General features: G+C 32.6%; 1 protein-coding gene across 3 annotated transcripts in view; it reads right to left on the bottom strand.

Moving 5' to 3' along the window:
• Positions 1 to 19045, bottom strand: part of Atg16 (Autophagy-related 16) — a 369124-nt gene extending 350079 nt beyond the window's left edge. The window contains exons 1-7 of one of the 3 annotated variants that reach the window (XM_088258439.1): positions 18658 to 19045; positions 17604 to 17705; positions 16337 to 16511; positions 11497 to 11659; positions 7128 to 7216; positions 4273 to 4329; positions 864 to 1044 (exon numbers count right to left, since the gene is read on the bottom strand). In XM_088258439.1, the coding sequence (XP_088114565.1) occupies positions 864 to 1044; positions 4273 to 4329; positions 7128 to 7216; positions 11497 to 11659; positions 16337 to 16511; positions 17604 to 17705; positions 18658 to 18757 (867 nt within the window). In that variant the 5' untranslated portion in view covers positions 18758 to 19045. The remainder of the gene's footprint in view (positions 1 to 863; positions 1045 to 4272; positions 4330 to 7127; positions 7217 to 11496; positions 11660 to 16336; positions 16512 to 17603; positions 17706 to 18657) is intronic. The other 2 variants (XM_088258440.1, XM_088258441.1) reach the window with 2 other exon arrangements.
• Positions 19046 to 19377: the final 332 nt, after the last annotated feature.

Here is a 19377-nt window from a genome sequence, read left to right as displayed (position 1 = left end):
CAAAACCTCGGCAATGATTTTGCGGTCCATAGCGATATCTGGAATATGTCACTTGCTAACTAAAATATAAAGCCAGAATAATTACAATATTTCAGGCTAATGTATAATTCCTTGTCTTATATCGTAGTCATACAGGAGAAAGTGACCAAGTGCATTTTTTACAAAAACGTGATCATTGACTATTTGATATCCCACTAAAAAAGTCTCAAAGGTTTTTTTAACTTGGAAGTATAATATATTGACTTAAAAATGACTAACTGCATTGATGTTTATTTTCTTGCCATGCAAAAGTGACTTAAATGGCCCTCCTGAACATTTTACATTTTGTTAGTTGGTCACTTTCTCCTGTACGACTACGATATGTTCATCCTTGTTTAATAAACATTAAAAAAAGATTATTATTTTAAAAAACAATTATTACATGCAGTATATTTATTACTTATAAATTGGCTAGGGTCGTTATTAAAAAATATATAAAATTGAAATATTGATGACTCTGTAATTTGGTGCAGATAGGGGTTGGAAGAAGAATAAGAAGTATGCCCAATAGATATTTCTCAAAGTTATTATTTAGTAAATTAAAATACTGTTTTTAGAACTTCAAACCCTCATCCGCACCCCAATTGTGCATAGGGTACTGCATCATACAAACGCAGTGTTATCTCGATTGTTAACACACAAAAGAAAGGTGATCAGCCCTCCCCTGTTTTTAGATGGACATTTATTATTTCAAACATTTTTTATTAAACATTTCTGGTCAAAAATATTTTTTTTAATAAATCAAGATTTGTGATCTGTCGTGATGGTTAGTAAGTCCGTTATTAAAATTGAAAATATATTATTGTGGGTAAAAAATTACTTACAAATTTTAGTGCAACTTTACTGGGCAATTCTCCGGTGTTGAATGTGGAGAGGGGAGGTAGTGAGAGCTGGAGGGGGATGGGACTACCCCCTCCCTCGTCAATACTACCCCTGGCGCTTCCTGCAGCCCCGGCCTCCTTGACAGCCTCCTCCAGTTCTCTCCTCATCCGTTCGCCACGGATCCTACAATTCAGGAAAAGCAAACAAATGATTTTAAGACTTAATTAAATTAATTATTTTTTAATATTGATTACATGTTTTTAAAATTGTTGTTTTTCTTAACACACTAATTATTATTAGATTTAAGTTTTGTACTGACATTTCTTGGTAGAACTGCATTTTATAGAATAAAATAACAAATATGGACGGGAAAGGTATTTTTACCCATTCAATGGATTGATACTTAATAATGAGAAGAGTATTTTTACCTTCTGCGCTTGCCTCCTTTCAAAGTCAAAAAAGAAGGAATTATTAAATATTTTTATATGAATATTGTGTACCAATCTCTTTGTTAAGGTCTAAACTATATGTAAAAAATTATCAAATCCCGCCCCAGCGGAAGGCACGTATAAAAAACACCTGCTTAAAATGTGTTAACTAAATTGATTATATTATTGAGATTAACTACATATTTTGAAATTTTTGTTTCTCTTAATTAATTCACCCAACTCTCGGGTTATTTTCTGAGAAACGGGCAAAAAAAATCAGCTTTTTTTCTACAGAATTTTGAAAACAATATTTGTTGTATTCATACCTGACAAGATTTTGCCATAACAGGTGCATTTAGGATGGATTTATGCGCTTTTGTAATGTCAAGTGTTTTTTAGTGTGATAAATTTTAAAACATGGAATACACAGACCCACGTTAGTCAGAATAATAAAAGCGAGTTTCTCGCTTAATTTTATTACTGTGTTTGTCTGTTTTTGCATATCCGGTACTCATTAAATATTTTAAGTGCACAAAAAAACCCGCATATCACAAACATTTGTATGTGTAACGCGGTTATTCTATGAGATTTTCATAAAAAAAATATGCTTTAAAAGAATTTCAAGAATTGTATGTCAGATTAATATTTTTCATAATTTAAGCTGACCTTACTATAAATAAACTATTCCTATACAACACCAAATTATTTTGTTAATGTTGATAAATGTTGTATACCGTATTTTTTCCTGCAACCAAAGCTTATTGTTATAATGATGAATATTATAATGTCTCAAAATATATATATGAATCACATGAACGATGTACAGAATACAATATAAAAAGTGAAAAAAAATCAGGCATTTTCATAGTATGTCATGCTATCAAGAAAATGAAGATAAAAAATAATAAAACAATGACATTAAAATATTCATGTAAAATTTGTCATACTAAAATATGTTCTGAGGTACATTTTTCTAGGGGCACTGCACTTAAATTTTTCACATGCAAATGATGCCTTATTAGAATTCATACAAAGTGTCTTAGATGCACTTTGTTATGTGACATACTATTATATAGGGTATTTTTTTAGAGGTATACAAATTCAAATTTCCCACGGTAAATTGATGGTGACACCCGCAGTAGGGCATGTTCATGCCATCTTGTTGAAACCACAGCACTGTCACGTCAATGCCATTCAACTGAGGTGCGAAGAAGTCAGTTATCATGGTTCTGTAGCGCTCTCCATTGACCATAACATTCTGACTGGCATCATCTTTAAAAAAATATGGGCCAATGATTCCACCTGCCCATAAAGCACACCAAACAGTGACTTTTAATGGATGTGAGGGTGTCGCGAGACAGATGATCAAGCAGATGATCAAGAGGATCAAGCAGAATATTGTTTTCGGACCATTAGTTGAACCTACGACACGCATAATGGTCATTCAGTCTATTCATGGTGAAATGGCAAAACTACAAATCAACTGTCAACTATCAAATAGACAGTCTGTAGATATACAGTTGATTTGACAGTTACTTTGATTTGATTTTACAGAAATACCATACATAAATTTGGCAATTCAATAAAATAAAAAAAATAAAAAAACAAATCTTTAATGTACAATAATATAATATAAATACTTAATAATATAATTTAAAATAATACATAAATGAAACAGCAATACAAATTAAGAAAGTACAGTTTTAAGGGATTTAACAGGCATAGTGTGAGGGATAAAATTGCATAATATACGTGTTCTATCAGATTATTTGCTTTAAACAAAAATTTTAAGATTAAAATTCAGTTCCATTAATCGCTGTTCCACTTATATATGCAAACAATTGGGAATAATTGAAATAGACAGCTTTGGCAAGCAAAGCAAACAAGACGACACATGCAATATGTAATTTCAGCAACCCAAGCAAACTGCCAGACAACCATGCCAAAGAAACATCAACAAAACAGTGACCATTTCATTTGATATGTGTATTTGCGGGAGTACAAAAGATACATAAAACTTCAGGAATTCAGACAGCCAAAGGTTACCGACTGAAGGAAATGGATAGATACAGTAGAGGCCTATATCCAGCAGTGGAGGACAGAGGGCAAGAAGAGAAGACAGAGAAGAAGAAGAAAGGTTAAGGTTAGACTATAGTTAACTGCCGGTTTTATCATATGGAAGTAAACAGAAATTAGTATTTTTCCTATGGGTGTATGTGTTTTATGAATTCACCACCACCAACAGTGAATGTGTGTGCCTAGAAAAAAAATTAAATTTGTTAATAAATACTGTTTATTTTATTTTAACAACTGTCTTTTCCTTAATTTAGTTTTGTATGTTTTATGCAAACAGCATAAAATTTTGATATAAATCATAGTACATACAGGATTTTTGGAGAGACCATTAAAACTCACAAAAATAGTCCTCACAAAAAAATAGTATTTTTTTTAATACTATTTATTTATTCGGTATTAACATTGTAGAATGACATGTATATTATTTTAAAAACTAAACTTTTGTATAATACCACTTATTGAGTTTCAAACAGATTGATTCAGGATTAATTTGCATTTAGTATCGTGTGATATTGTTCATATTTTTGCAAAAATTATTAGTAAAAAATACAGCTATATATAAAAATGACAGCAGAGCACTGATTATCGCTGACTATTATTAGAGTTAGATTGACTTACAAATGAAAAAAATTAATTGGCTTATTTGCTTAGCGCCCTTGTGAAAGGATTTTACAAAAAAATTATGCTAGGTAAAATATTGAATATTTATTATTATTAAAATGTAACTGCAATCGAAGGATTCCAACCATATCAATATTACACAGTAAAAAAAGTATCTGACGTTAATGAAAATTTTATAATAATATTTTAAATGGTTATTCGATGTGTGTAAAAATGGCTGTTGTAAGAAGGGCAAGTGTATAAGAACTGTGTAAAATGATCACTGGGTGTTGTGACGGAAACTTACCCAAAACTGACCCTACTGAAGGTGTTCAATAAAAAGGCAGTTGGTTTGCTTGTCCTGCTGAAATTAGAGACACAAAATCCAAAAGAAAATAACTACTAATGGTTTCACTACATAAATAGTCGGTCTTCTTTGCTTCACTATTTGTAATAAGCAAAATAGTCAGACTTCTGTGTTTCACTATTTCTAATATGCTAAATAGTCGGCCTTCTTTGCTTCACTATTTCTAAAAAGCAAAACAGTCAGCCTTCTTTGTTTCACTATTTCTAATGGTCAAACACATCTAAAATGAAAGCAAAAGGCTCAACTGTATATATTTGAAAAAAGTAGATATTGCAACTACAGTGAAACCTAGATTTTACATTCCCAAATTCAAAGTTTTCCCGCCAATTGCTTGTAATCATTTGAGTCCTGATATATTTTAGTAAATTCATTACAAGATTTTACGTTTTTAGACGAATATGTGCTAAAACAATGTATGATAGATGTTCGAATAGCGGTATAAGGAAAGAATGCAAGGCAAGATAAGCATTATCGATAAAATTAAGAAAGGTATGTTAAGACGGTTTGTGCATGTAAATTGAACAAGTGACGAAAGAATAGTATTAATAAACAAATTTACAAGCTATTTCTTCACCAGGGTGCCCATATCAGGCATGGGGAAATCTGCGAAGGCCAATTTTTTTGCCCGTATATGGTACGGGCAAATCGGGCATTGGATTAAAAAACGTAAAATAGGGGTTTCACTGTATGATTTTTTTAAATTGAGAAAATTAATTTAAAATTGATTGATTCAGCAGTCACTTAATGGTAATGAATATCCATTTAATCTATGTAAATTTTACTTGGTAAATACCACTATTTCATAAAATCTATTGTGACACGTGTTTCGAAGCATTCAGCATCATCAAGGTGTTTGTTAATGATGCATAATTCATTGAAAAATGTTTCACAATAAATTTTGAGAAATAGTGGTATTTACCAAGCAAAATTTTTATTTAAAAAAATATATATATATCTTTATATTACTGTTGTGTATATTTTTATATCATGTTGACAATCATGTTATATTGAAGGCACAAACAAAAGTAAATTTTGTTTTAATATAGTTTTAATACAAAATAACCTCATTTTCGGGATAAAAGCAAATAACCTCATAATATTAAGAATACAACAAAAAAATTATATCAACTTGATATGAAACCTCAATTTTTTTTTACATCAAAGACGATGGAAGTCTGAGCATCCCAGGACTTAGATCTGCCATTTAGTTGGATTAAGCTATCACTTTATACTATTACAATTACTAGTGTTTTCAATAGATTTCGAAGAGTGGCTGATTGAAAAACGATAGATGTTTGATATCATGTTGAGGCACCTATAAAATCGACAAATCATCCGTAGGATGAATAATCCAGTGTCTGGTATAATTTTTAAACCCATTAATGACCCTTTGCAAGTCATAAATTGTCAACATATGATGTCGCCAGATATTTCTTTGTAATATTATTGTATTAAATATTTTTACAAATATATTCTGTATCGAATATAATACACAAGTTCAAGGTACTAGAAATATCTTTAAAAAAATAATGTAATACATTTCTACCGTATTTCACCATTATTCATCGTATTTCATCACCGAATTTCGAATCAATTATCACATTTACAGCACACAGCACAACTATAAATTTTTAAAATTATAAAAAAATTAATTTTAGGCGTGAATACAAAGTATAACATATAAAACCAAAACTCTACCCGACAGAAATAATACTGAAATCGAACAGCACAAAACTGAAACCAAGGCAAAAATTTTATTTACATAAAAAAAAGGTAATTTTTCTCCAACATCATCAACAATAAGTTGTGTAGAATGTCATATGTAACTTAACCTGTCCGGGAGTCAATTTACGGAGATAAAACTGTATTTGGGGAATGGATATATATTTTTTTAACTTTTTATAATCTTGTATGCTATGAGCAACATATCCTGGGTGTACTGGCAAATAATGTTAACTCAAAAATATGCAATTTTGACTTGATGATGCAGTATTACAATAAAGTTAATGTTCTATAAACTGGAAAAATACAGTAAGTAGTCTGAAATGTCATATATCGTAGTCGTACAGGAGAAAGTGACCAACTGACAAAATGTAAAATGTTCAGGAGGGCCATCTGAGTCACTATTGCTTGGCAAGAAAATGAACATCAATGCAGTTAGTCAGTTTTAACAAGTCAATATATTGTACTTCCAAGTTTAAAATCTTTAGGGATTTTTTCCAGAGCGATATTAAGCTAGTGAGATATCAAATAATCAATGATCACGTTTTTGTAAAAAATGCACTTGGTCACTTTCTCCTGTATGACTACGATGTATATGTGGTTTTAAAACTAAATTCAACTTCAAGTGTAATAGCAGGTATTTTATTCAGTCTAAAAGCTTTAAATAACAGGTATTATTCAAACAGGTATTTTAGAGTTCATGTTTTTTGCCAGTATACCCATCATATGTTGAATTGTGGAGTTGGTATTACCGATAATTGCATTAAACTTTTGAGAAACTATGCAAAAAATTCCACAGATGTCACTACTTGTTCCGTTTGTTAAAAATAAATTTGACGGCTGAGTATAAGAGTATTAAAACACACTAAACCATACTCTTTGGGAGATGTTTAAAACAAAATATTTAAAAATAATGTCAATAAAAGCGCTACATAAATTAAAATAGGACAGGCAAACTACTCATTTACTATTATTAGCGATTTCTACAACACTAATCTAAAATTTGAAAGTGCAAACCCAAAAAACTAATACAAGAAGAAAAGTAAAACTGAAAGTGTTGATGCATAACTTACTTGAGAAAATTTTCATTATCTTCGTTCATTTTGTCAGCATCTTTAGCCTTATATTTGATGAGCCGTTCCACCAACTGCCGGTTTTCATCCTAAAATCATAAATTGCCAATAAATGATTAAAAATTATAATAATTGTAGCTGTAAGTAACAAATTGAATTAGTAATTGTTCAAGGATGAGCATTACTCGCTAAAAATAACCGTGCAACATTTTGACAAATAATACTAGTAAATATATTGCAGGATTCTTAGAAACTTTATGCTTATGGACAAATATCATTTGAGAAAAAAAAACTACAAGGTTCGTAGCGGCTAGTTTATGTTACGTAGCGTTACGTTGAAGGAAAATAGTCACTCGTGAAAAAAATTGCAGGGTCCTTAGCGACTTTATGCTAAAGAACAAATTCACCAAGGAAAAAAACAGTATTCTTAGCGATTTCATGCTGAAGGACAAATTCACTGCAGAATTAATTGCAGAGTTCTTAGAGATTTAATGCTTATGGACAAATTCAATTCAAAATTAAAGGGGTCTCAGTGACTTCAAGCTTAACGACAAATTCACTAGGGAAAAAAAATGCAGGATTCTTACTGGCTTCATGCTTCACTCGCAAATATGTGTGGCAATTTGGACTATGTAGAAGGGTTCTTTATTTCTTTATTTATTTATGGTTCACAAACAATGAAAAACATATTACAATAAATGAAATACAGTGCGATACAAATTGTTTGAATGTTTTTCATCAATTAGATGGGAACACAACAAGCTTACAGAAAAAATAAAGGTGCTGGTTAAATACATGTATAAAGAATAGAAATTTGGTTGAAAAAAAGGGTAATAACAATTAAAAATAATTAAAAATAAAAATTAGAAGTAAAAATGAAAAGTGAAATTAAACTATGCCACATAAGGTACGAAATTCAAGACTCCACCAGATTGGTGAAATCAATTTCAAATTGATTTCACCAATCTGGTAATAGACCTCTATTATATATTTCTCCGTGCCATCATTAAAAATGTCGATGGTGACATTATCACTCTAGTAGCTAAAGTAATGTTTGAAAAGTATATCTACAATAATGTTATATTATATTGTTCGCTTCCATAACGTAACAGTTAACACTTTTGTCTACAATGTTGAAGGTCTTGAGATTGATTCCCAGGAGGCATAAATAAATAAAAGAAAATTTTCACTCTAACATTCATTTAAAATGGACTGGAACCTGAAGCGTGGGACTGATCACCTTTCCTTCATATATTAAACATCAAGATAACACTGCTCATATGCGATGCAGGGTCCTGTGCAACATCGGGTATGGATAAGGGTGAGAAGCAGAAGAAAAATAAAACAAATAAAATGTCACTAACTATGGAATTTCTCCCAACACGGTCACAATCAGTTATTTCAAACATGATCAAAACTCGTATTCAAATGCTGATACACAATACGAAAAACCAAATTACAAAAAAACCTCGATATAACAGAACGATTGGAGGGAGGGGGTGTACGTTAAAGACGAAAGTCCCTTGTATACAAAAAATTAGTTGAAAATAAATGAAAAAACTTTCTTTTTTAAATATGAACACTTTGTTTAGATATAAACAATACAAATCACAAACAGAATTCAATATATGTATTGTCTTCGGGCACTTGTCGTGAAGTGATGTTGCTGTTTGATATCGACGAGCTTGATTTCGGTAATCCTGCTTTGAAAAACGAAATTGCTGTTTTTTATAATCAACTCTCTAAAATTTTGAAAACGCTTATTATATTTATTGACCGGATTATTCGTCCGTTATATTCAAAGTTAGTTAAATAGACGTCCGTTACATCGAGGTTTTACTGTATCAATAAAACTGGCACACTTTGAAGCTCTTCCTATATTTCACGAAGTGCAAGACAAATGTAATCAGATTTCTTAAACACTGCAGTAAACTTGCGAGTATAGGGAATCCCGCGAATGCACTGAAGCTACTTCAATACTGAAATGAATGTGTGTGCCAAGATATCTGGAGTAGTGGGATAAGCACTCATGGATTACTGAACTAACGGATGAGTGAAGCTATTTTGGTACTTTCTATATTTTTGTCACACTCCAGTGTGCATAAAATGGAACCGATTTTTATTGCTCTGTTGACACATTAACGCTAATCCAATGACGTTGAGAATATAAAAAAATATATGTACAATATTTACATAAATAAAAATATTAATGATTGCTTGTTTAAAATCTTTGATGTGTTTGACTGACGTGTGTTAACAAAGATTTTATGTGGAAAATATATTTTTCATTTATTTTAATTCTTCATTGAAATATTTTTTTGTAAGGGAACATATGATATCCTTTTACAAAATCATCAAGTTGGATCTACTGTACCTCATGTGACTGTCTTTGATAATAAATTATTCACTTAAAGTAAGATAAAAATGAAAATGACATTTTTTAGTATTTTGATGTGGCCCGCCGGCGTACCCAAAATACCTTATGCGGCCCTCGGTGCCTTTTGAGTTTGACACCTCTGAAATAAACGATATTAATACATTGTTGTCGGACAGTTTTTTCATCAAACCCGATCTTAATTATACCCTGACAGTCTGCCGCCCGATCCTCAGTATACTAATCACAAGTAAATGCAAACCCGATTCCGATCTAAACAATATTTTTTGGTGTCACTCGCACTCTAAGCAAATAAAACGCTTAAAAGCGTTTCCCACAAACAATGTATTTGACTTGCATTTTTTACCGCAATAGCAGTAATAACCATCTGTTTTTTAACCCTTATCCGAAATTTATGGTGCATAGGGCACTGCATCATATAAAAATAGTGTTATCTTGATTGTTAAATACACAAAGATAAGATGATAAGCTCTGCGCTTTAGGTACAAACCTATGATAATATTAAATAAATATTTAAGCAAAAAATTACGTAAATTTATTTCTTGACTCTCTTGGGAATTGAACCGGGATATCCAGCATGGTAGCTACGAAAAGCTATCTAGGATAATTTATAGCCTCACATAAATATGATAATTGACCATGCGTGGCGAGGAACTGGCATTAATCACAAGATGAAATTATACGTGCATAAATACGCATTATAATTTCCGTGAATTAATCCTCATTGGAGCGATGCCAAGTCAGCAACTCCTCGGAAGTGTGACGTTGGATAATCTCATTTAAAAAATTACAACTGTCAAATTTGTCACTTTTATATCTCATTAGCAAGATATTTAGCGTGAATGCAATTTGAGTAGATCACGAGTTCTTACGCAATAAATCAATTGACGCTTTTAAATACGCATATCAAATGTCAGAGTTAAAACAAAGTAAAAAAATTTTTCTGTCCGCCTCCGTAGTGTAATGGTCAGCGTGTTTAGCTACCGTGCTGGAGGTCCCGGGTTCGATTCCCAGGGGGGTGAAAATAAATATTAGTGATTTTGCACTGCAATATTTATTTAATATTACCCTGGACTGGTTCCTGAACCGCAAGAGTGATCACCTTGCCTTCATGTAAGTAATGATCATGATAACACTACGTCAATTCGATGCAGTGCCCTATGCACTATTGGGTGCGGATAAGGGTTACAAGTAACATTTTTTTATTAATACCTCCGGTTACCAAAATCCGATATGTCGGCTTTTGGTACTGTAGCGAGAAATACTGGATCCATTATAAAAGTATCACATACATTTTGGACAGCATGTTAGGGATTCCTTCAGGGTTGTGCAATTTTTTTAAATTCATATTATGTTTTTTCTTCAATCATTTATACAAAAATGTGTAGAAGTTTTAAGAATTTGAGTAGTGTGGTTGTCAATCATGGGTAGAATTGGTGAATGTTACTCGTGTGTAAAGTGATCACTTAACCAAGCCTTAGATGGTTGTAAGCCCTGTAAATGTCCATACTTCCATATTCTTCTTCATCTATGTTGAGATGTTAAAAAATAATGTAAAAAAAATAACTCCTACTTGGGGAAAATTCTGATTCGTGAATAAGTATTTGAACTCACTCAAAATGTTGTCATTTATACATGTGGAAAATAGACCCTGCTTAGCGCTGATTAACACACGTTTCCCTCATGTTTATACTTGCTTGCCTCAAAGCGAGTATAAATATGAGCCGCACATGAATACTACACACAAAAAGAACAGTGAGTAATTTAGTATGTACAACAATAATTTTCAAATTATTCCATATTTTTAATTTTGTCAGCATCTTGTGATTGTTCGCGATATATTGTACGCAGTGAACGTCTTAATTTAGCGCGCCATTTTGCTGGCACGCATTACCTGCGCTAAGAGGGGTGTTACTATCTTCGGTCCTAGTATTTATTGGGCATAATGTACGCATGCGGATAAAGAATGTTCACCTGTGCCTTCCGTAGTTTTTCCTCGAGAGCTGCGCACGTGATCTGGAGGGCTTGGTGTTCATCTCTCAGATGCTGTTCAAGTTTCTTGAGTTCACTCAAACTAGTGTGAAGGCGGGACACATCCAGCTCTAGGGAGGCTATGGCAGTTCTGGACTGTGATAAGCTGAAATCGTTGACAAAAATCGTATTTATAAACCATAAAAAAACACCCAATCATAATAATAAATGTTAGAAGTCAGTTCGAATACAGCTCCACAGTCTGGTCTCCCCATTATCCTATACACCAGTGGTTCTTAGCCTGGGTTCGATCGAACCCCAGGGGTTTGGGGAGTCTCCTGGGTGCGGCGGAGGTCAAAAACACACCCGACTTACTGTACAATATTATGAAAAATTATACGAAATATGATGTATTCATTTATCTAATAAATCTAGTATATTATTTGAAAGGAATATATCAATCTAGTTATGAAAATAATACAAGAGCTCAAAAGCTAAAACAATGCACATACTGCGCTTCGTAATTTTTTTTATTTTATGGGATGAGACTTCAAATAAGTCATAACAAATGTATTTATGTATTAATTTTAAACCAAACACAGATTTTTTGAGTCTATTAAGTTGTATTTTACTAACGAAAATTCTATGTGACAGTTTTAACATGTGCAGCAAGAATTTATGGGAGACAACAGTAGCTAATGGGGGATTTAAAACTAATACATAAATTAAAATGGAGTTCTACAAATTAAATGCCAAATCAATAAATAACAAATGTACTAGATCTATTGTCGTAGTGTGTCATCATTGCGAAATGTGATTTATGGAATTGGGAAATCACATAGAATAGAGAAGTGATGATTTTCTGCCAACAATGCCGCCCAATAGTTGAATTCTAACTGTAGTAAAGTAAAGCCACGCATTTCTAAACTGGTCTCTGAAATATTCATTATTTTGTTTTTGTTTTTATGTGAAAATCGTGTTAAAATGATTTTGTTATTTTTGTGCACCTATGTATAAACATATACCTATATTTTAAATTTGAAAAAAAATTATTTTATTTTTCTAATTAAGGTTTTGGTGAACGCGCATATGAAACTGGAGGGGTTCGGTACCTCCAACACGGTTAGGAACCATTGTTATACACGCTGACAGCATAGAGAGAGAGTACAACACAAGTTTCGTAAATACATTAATTTCAAACTAAACATCCCCATTGATGAGTTAGATAATAATTGCATAATGAAGCGGCTAAAATAATAAATCTTAGTGATAGAAGGGAAATTACAGATTTGGTCTTTCTGTGACTTTTTTGACAGCCCTGATTTCTTAAATATAAAATAAAGCTTAGCGTGCATCGGAGAGGTACTAGGAAAAAAATCTGCATTTTCTGTATCCGTGCACGATGCAAATTATGCCATGTTCTCTCCAATTCCGCGGCTTCACATGTTAGCCAATGCTTTCGAGAGTATAGGTTTATTTAATATATTGTTATCCACCTTGAAGTCTGTACTTTCTCAGCATTTTTTCTTTGTTTACTAACGTTACATTTTTTTATACGTTCAATAACACAAGTCATTTCATATTCACAAGTTTAATCAGTGTTATAATCTTATTTATCTTTGGATATAAATCTATGGATATGATATCCGGTTTGAATAACCTTCCTAATAAAAACGATAAAATATTATTTTAAGTATGCAACTTTAGTTGATTATTCAACGTTTAGGAAAATATAATCACTTAAATATAATTAAAAAATTAGAAATATTAAAAATTAGAAAATAAAATTAATCAAAAAAATTGAGTTTTTATTTCATTAGACACCATGTTTCTTTGTTTGCCTGACATGGGACACAATGAAGAAGAAGACCAAAACGTTGCCATGTTTACCAAATACAAGATACATATGTAAATACAAAACTCAACAAAAGTATCAAATATGAGATATGGAGAACAGTATCATCATATTTGCAAGGGAAATTATTTTTGTGTATACTCAGAAGACTTTATCAGATAAAATATCTAAGAAAAATATGCTGATAAGGTAATTATCATAAGCTCATATGGACATTAATAGTTACTATGACATTTTAACAGTCAAATTAAAATATATTACTGAGATTTTGTAAGGTATGAGTATTCCGAGTATGTACAATTTTTTTTTTGTTATAAAAAAATTGTTTCCGTTGTCGTACTTTGGTAATGTTCAAGAGAAGTTCTTTGTCCGAGGCTAAAAATATACAAAACTTCTGTGCGACCCATCATGACATATGGAATCGAAAGCAGAGCGGACGCCGTACTCACAAAAACCGCGCTAGTCAGAAATGAAGACTCTAAGAAGCATATCGGCAAGAGTCTACGAGGCAGAATAAGTAACAACAAGAGAAATATGCGAGATCAAAGATGTTGGTTAGGTGGGGAAGACAACAAAGGTGAATGGAACCATCCAGACTCCCCACATTGCACTGTACGGCCAACCCCAAGGTACTACCGGGCAGACCACTAAAGAGATGGATCGACAGCTGGGAATCGACATCGTAGGAGGCTAATCCCTTTTAAAAACGGGCCACAAGGCGTACACCAAGCAGAAGAGGAGAGAAGTAAAAAATTGTAACCCACGAAGATAATTTTAAAATTCTAGATTTTAGACTGTTTGTCCACCTCCGTAGTGTAATGGTCAGCAAGCTCAGCTACCGTACTGGAGGTCCCTGGTTCGATTCCCAAAGAGGGGTGTCAAATAAATATAAGTGATTTTTTCACTATAATATTTATCAAATATTACCCTGGACTGGCTCCTGAAGCGAAGGGCTGATCACCTTTCCTTCATGTGTTTACGATCAAGATAACACTGCGTTTATATGGTGCAGTGCCCTATGCACCATCGGGTGCGGATGAGGGTTTGAAGAAGATTTTAGACTTAGTCACATGTACACACAAGTCTCAGATTATTGGAGGGGAAATAAGGTGATGAGAAGTTCAGGACAATTTATGATTACGAAATTGAACAGCGTAAATACTTATCAAATGAAAATGTAGTTGACACATGTATTAATAAACCGTTTAATGATTGTTTGGATCGTAAAGTTACATTTTCGCACTGCATAATGCTTACTAAATGTAACGAAATCAAATTGTATCCGCTCTTGGATAGGGGCCAATGCAGACATTGCAATCTGACCTAGAAATAATTGATTTCCTTATGTGATTCCTCTTGTAATATTTCTAAAAAGTAATTTAATATTCAATTTGATCTTTAAAAATAATAAATCCCTTACCGCACCCCAATGGTGCATAGGGCACTGCTTCATATAAACGCAGTGTTATCTCGATCGATTACACATGAAGGAAAGGTGATCAGCCCTCCACTTCAGGTACCAGTCTAGTGTAATATTGAATAAATATTAGAGTGAAAAAATCACTTATATTTATTTAACCCCCCCTGGGAATCGAACCCGGGACCTCCAGAACGGTAGGCGAGCATGCTGACCATTACACTACGGAGGCGGACAAGTCTTTAGTTATTTAAAAATCAGATGATACTTAACAAGTAAAATAAATTAAAGTAATAGAGTAAATGATTATCTCAAATATTTTAAGAAAACAGGTATGTCCCAGAAGTATAATATGGAGGAAAATTTTCTCTTTTTTATTTTTATAATTTCAAATGGTTAAATATTTTAAAATATTATTTTAATTTAATGTCAATATCACGAGTTCTACGTAATTATATATCAGGATGTTCATTTTTTTGTCTGCTAGCGACATGTAATATCTTTCAATCTAATAAATGTGGTCCATAAGGAAAGAGCGAGACAATTTGATTACTCAGCTTTCGTTTGTTCTGATTTCCGGCCTCTTGCTTATCTCAAGATTCCGAGGTATCTCTACATGAAAGAGTATGGCTATTATCCTTGGCTCTACTCGACCGAGTTTCTCCAGGGTATGCTCGGCTACAATAGTTTAGAGACTAGAAGGAATATGTATTTGATTACGCATTTTTATCGATTGTTGTGCGGTATGGTCGATAATCCTGAAATTATCCGGAGCATTGGTCTGTATGTTCCCCATAGTTACCTAAGACAGCGTCGGCATAGATTGTTTCAACATTCCTATATACAGGACCAACCGGCCCATCCTTATGCCTGTAGGAAGAGCTATCGTTATGTTGAACAATATCACATTGGATATCTGTTCAATGTGTCTGAAGGAGTTTTCCGAAGCGGGATTCTTCTACATCTTTGAATCTTCCTGCTTACTTTCTAATGTATTAACCTTAAATATATTGTTTGTTATGTATATTTAATTTTGAAATATATAGAAATTGTAATTGAAATTATAATCACGTATAATTTTTGGATGACTAGTACGGAAAAGGTTAACGTAGTTTAAAAACGGGAAAAATGAGAATATTCCTAAAAGTTTAAAAATTTTTTGAAAAAAGTTGAGAAAAAAGTTGAGAAAAAATACATTGCAAGTATCCGAAATGGCTGGCATAGCGACACGACTGCCGCGTAAGATGATCTGCGCACTTCTGGCGCAGTAAACACGTTAGGACATGTGCGTATACACAAAGCACGCCACGCACGCACACAAAGAAACGTTTGTGCGTTGGTGATTTTATCCTCGATTTTTTTACAAATTATTTATTTCCGTCGCTGCAAATGAATAATCTCATTAAAATACTTTCATGTAATTCATAATTATACTACGGAGGAATACGAAAATTCTGAGCCCGTATCTATTATATTTTATATTGATTTTCTCATTTTATAAGTAGAGTTGTAGTAAATACATATCACCGGGAGGGGAAGGTTGAATCAGTATGGAAAAGATATATTAGTACCTTTCATCTTTAAACAGTATTAACTTTTCGGCTTCTTGGAGTTTTGAGTTTAGGTTGATGATCTGCTGAGCATTTTCTCCTTTTCTCCGGAGGACGCTGGTCAACTCTTCCTGCTGAGTGAGAAGCTTCTGCTCCAGCCGCTGAATATGTTCAGTTGTGGCTGTAGATACTGCCGCTAAAACAATGTATAGAAAATAATTACACATACGGATAAACTTCGTTTTACGATGGGATTCTGTTTCGAGAGACACTGGCATAAAAAAAATCGGCATAAAATGAACACAAATATAATAGACGATATGAGGTTAGGTTCTGTGTCAAAATTTTATGAAAAATCTAATATGTTTATTTACATAGACTAAATATAAAATAAATTATAAATGTATTTAACAAAGTTTAAATTCGTTTAATTTTTTTAAACCCTTATGCAAACCCCAATGATATTGGGCACTGCATCATATGAACGCAGTGTTATCTTGATCGTTAACACATAAAGGAAAGGTGGTCAGCCCTCCGCTACAGGTACTAATCCAGAGTAATATTGATTAAATATTAGAGTGAAAAAATCATTCATTTTTATTTGACCCCCCCCCCCCTTGGGAATCGAACCCGGGAAATGAACATATCATTCATATTAAAATCACATTAAAATACAATCGATATGAATAAAAACATAATTCATCGGTTGTTCAAAATCATAAAACGTACAATTTATTAGTTATTTTAATACAACGTTACATATTCGAATTCGTTAGTGTTTTTATATACAGGCAGATTGATATATCATATATTTATAGGCAGGTTAAAATATGATTATTCAATAATAACCTTTATTTCATGATGGCAGTGCCATTCAGGGTAATGTTGAATAAATATTATAATAAAAAAACACTAAAATTTATTTTACCCCCCTTGGGAATTGAAACCGAGACCCCCAGAACGGTAGCCGAGCGAGCTGACCATTACACTACGGAGGCGGACTACTACAGACAAAATAATCTGTAAATGTGTTTAACAAGGGCCCAGAGCAGCCGTATACTTAGCTTAGAAAATAGGTGTCTGCGAAGAATTTTAGGCGTGCGGTGGTTTGACTTTGTGAGGAATGAGGAGATAAGGCATAGGACGCAGCAAATCTTGTTCACAACTGTCGTCAAGAAAAAGCAATTCAGGTGGCTTGGCCATGTACTCCGCATGCCTCGCAAGAACCTTAATCAAGCTTGCTTTTTTTACAAGGCATAATTTACGTTAAGATTGAAATTTTTGTTACCTCCGCCAGTTCCAGAATTGGATTGTCGAAGCTTCTCATTTTGAATGGAGAGTTGGAGATTTTCACCTTTTAACGAATTGGCGCTATCAAAGAGTCGGTTATCTGAAAAAACAAGATGACCATATTTGAGTATTAGTAATACTATAAAAAAGACATTTTTTCATCATTGTCTTGTTTCATGTGAGCATCAGGCATGCATGAAACGCCTCCATTCCTCTGAGTCCAGCATTTAACCTTTTCCAACTTTTCGTGTAAAAAAATTGCGATTAAGTATGATTAAGGTGTTAAAAAATGTCTTAATAAGACGAAACGCGTCACAGGTTTATCATATATATGTAAATAAAAGTAGAATTCAATCCAACAACCGTGTTTAATTTTGGATATATTACCCAACAATTCAATATGGAATTCTACTAACAGTCTGCAGTTACAATAAATAAATTAAGTATGTAGTTATTCATTCAAACCCTTATCCGCTCCCTAATGATGCATAGGGCACTGCATCATTTAAACGCAGTGTTATCTTGATCGTTAACACATGAAGGAAAGGTGATCAGCCCTCCGCTTCAGGTACCAGTCCAGGGTAATATTCAATAAATATTAGAGTGAAAAAATCACTTAAATTCATTTGACCCCCGTGGGAATCGAACTCGGGACCTCCAGAACGGTAGCCGAGTGGGCTGACCATTACACATTGTTATGTAGTTATCAAAATGAAAATGTAAGTCATAAAGAAAATTATATAACATAGATTTAATTTACAGGCGAAACAAAATGCGACAACTTAATAAATAAAATAGTAAAATATAATAAAATATGTCCTCGAAAAAATTACATAAGATTTAATTAGATTTCACATAACCTATTAAATTAGAAAGTTAATCATTTGAATAATAATAAAACAGTGAATTAAAAAAATTTAAATGCACAAATTGATCATTTTATTACAAGGAAGACCAGTGTTTATGTTATTCAAGACAAATTATTATCGTGTTTTAAGTAATGTAATAAAATGTTCGCAATCAAAACAAATATTAAGGTTAGGTTTTCTTACGCAGAGAAATGATATCTTGGAAACAGCCGGTTTCTAGTTTGTTTCTTTCGTGTAACCTATCTAAAATAGTGCTTTTCCATCCAGAATCTTCTGCTGCCATGTTTATTTCAAATCAATTTACGAAAATGTAAAAAAATATCTTCAGCACCCAATGTTTATTTACAACTGTCAAATATCAATTTTTGCACCGCAACTCTGTATGTAGATAATTATCAAATAATTTAGCACTGTCACCATGTCTCTCAAATGTTAGTCATCCGTTGTTGACATTATTATAACGGAAATCAAAGATTGACATAATATGCTTTAACGACATTTAAAATCATCGTTGACGGGAGCACGAAGGAGATAAAATATCCACTATCCACCGTGAAATTAGTACCAAAACAAAAATAGTTCGCCAATGTCAAGTAAACTTCAAAGGAAATGATAAAGACAATTCCTGTATTTATTATGGATGTTACAGTATGTAAGAACTGTCGGTTATGCTTCGTTCGCTAGATAACAGATGGTGCTAATATCCCATCGTGTATTAAATTTTTCATATGTGGATGCAGTGTTGCAATATGCCAAACCAAAAAATCATAATCAAACAGTCTAGAAATCTGTACAAAATCTGTATAGAATCAAAAACCCAAAATCTGTAAAAAATAAATTTTAGAACCAATTTAATATGGTAGTTTATTGAAAAACTTACGTAATTGCGTAATGTTCCATGAC

The sequence above is a fragment of the Brachycentrus maculatus genome, unplaced genomic scaffold (genome assembly GCF_059751285.1).
Source record: "Brachycentrus maculatus isolate JH-2025_06_01 unplaced genomic scaffold, ASM5975128v1 h1tg000096l, whole genome shotgun sequence".
Taxonomy (NCBI): domain Eukaryota; kingdom Metazoa; phylum Arthropoda; class Insecta; order Trichoptera; family Brachycentridae; genus Brachycentrus; species Brachycentrus maculatus.
Note: the sequence above shows the minus strand (reverse complement) of the source record. Positions and strands in the feature narration are given on the sequence as shown.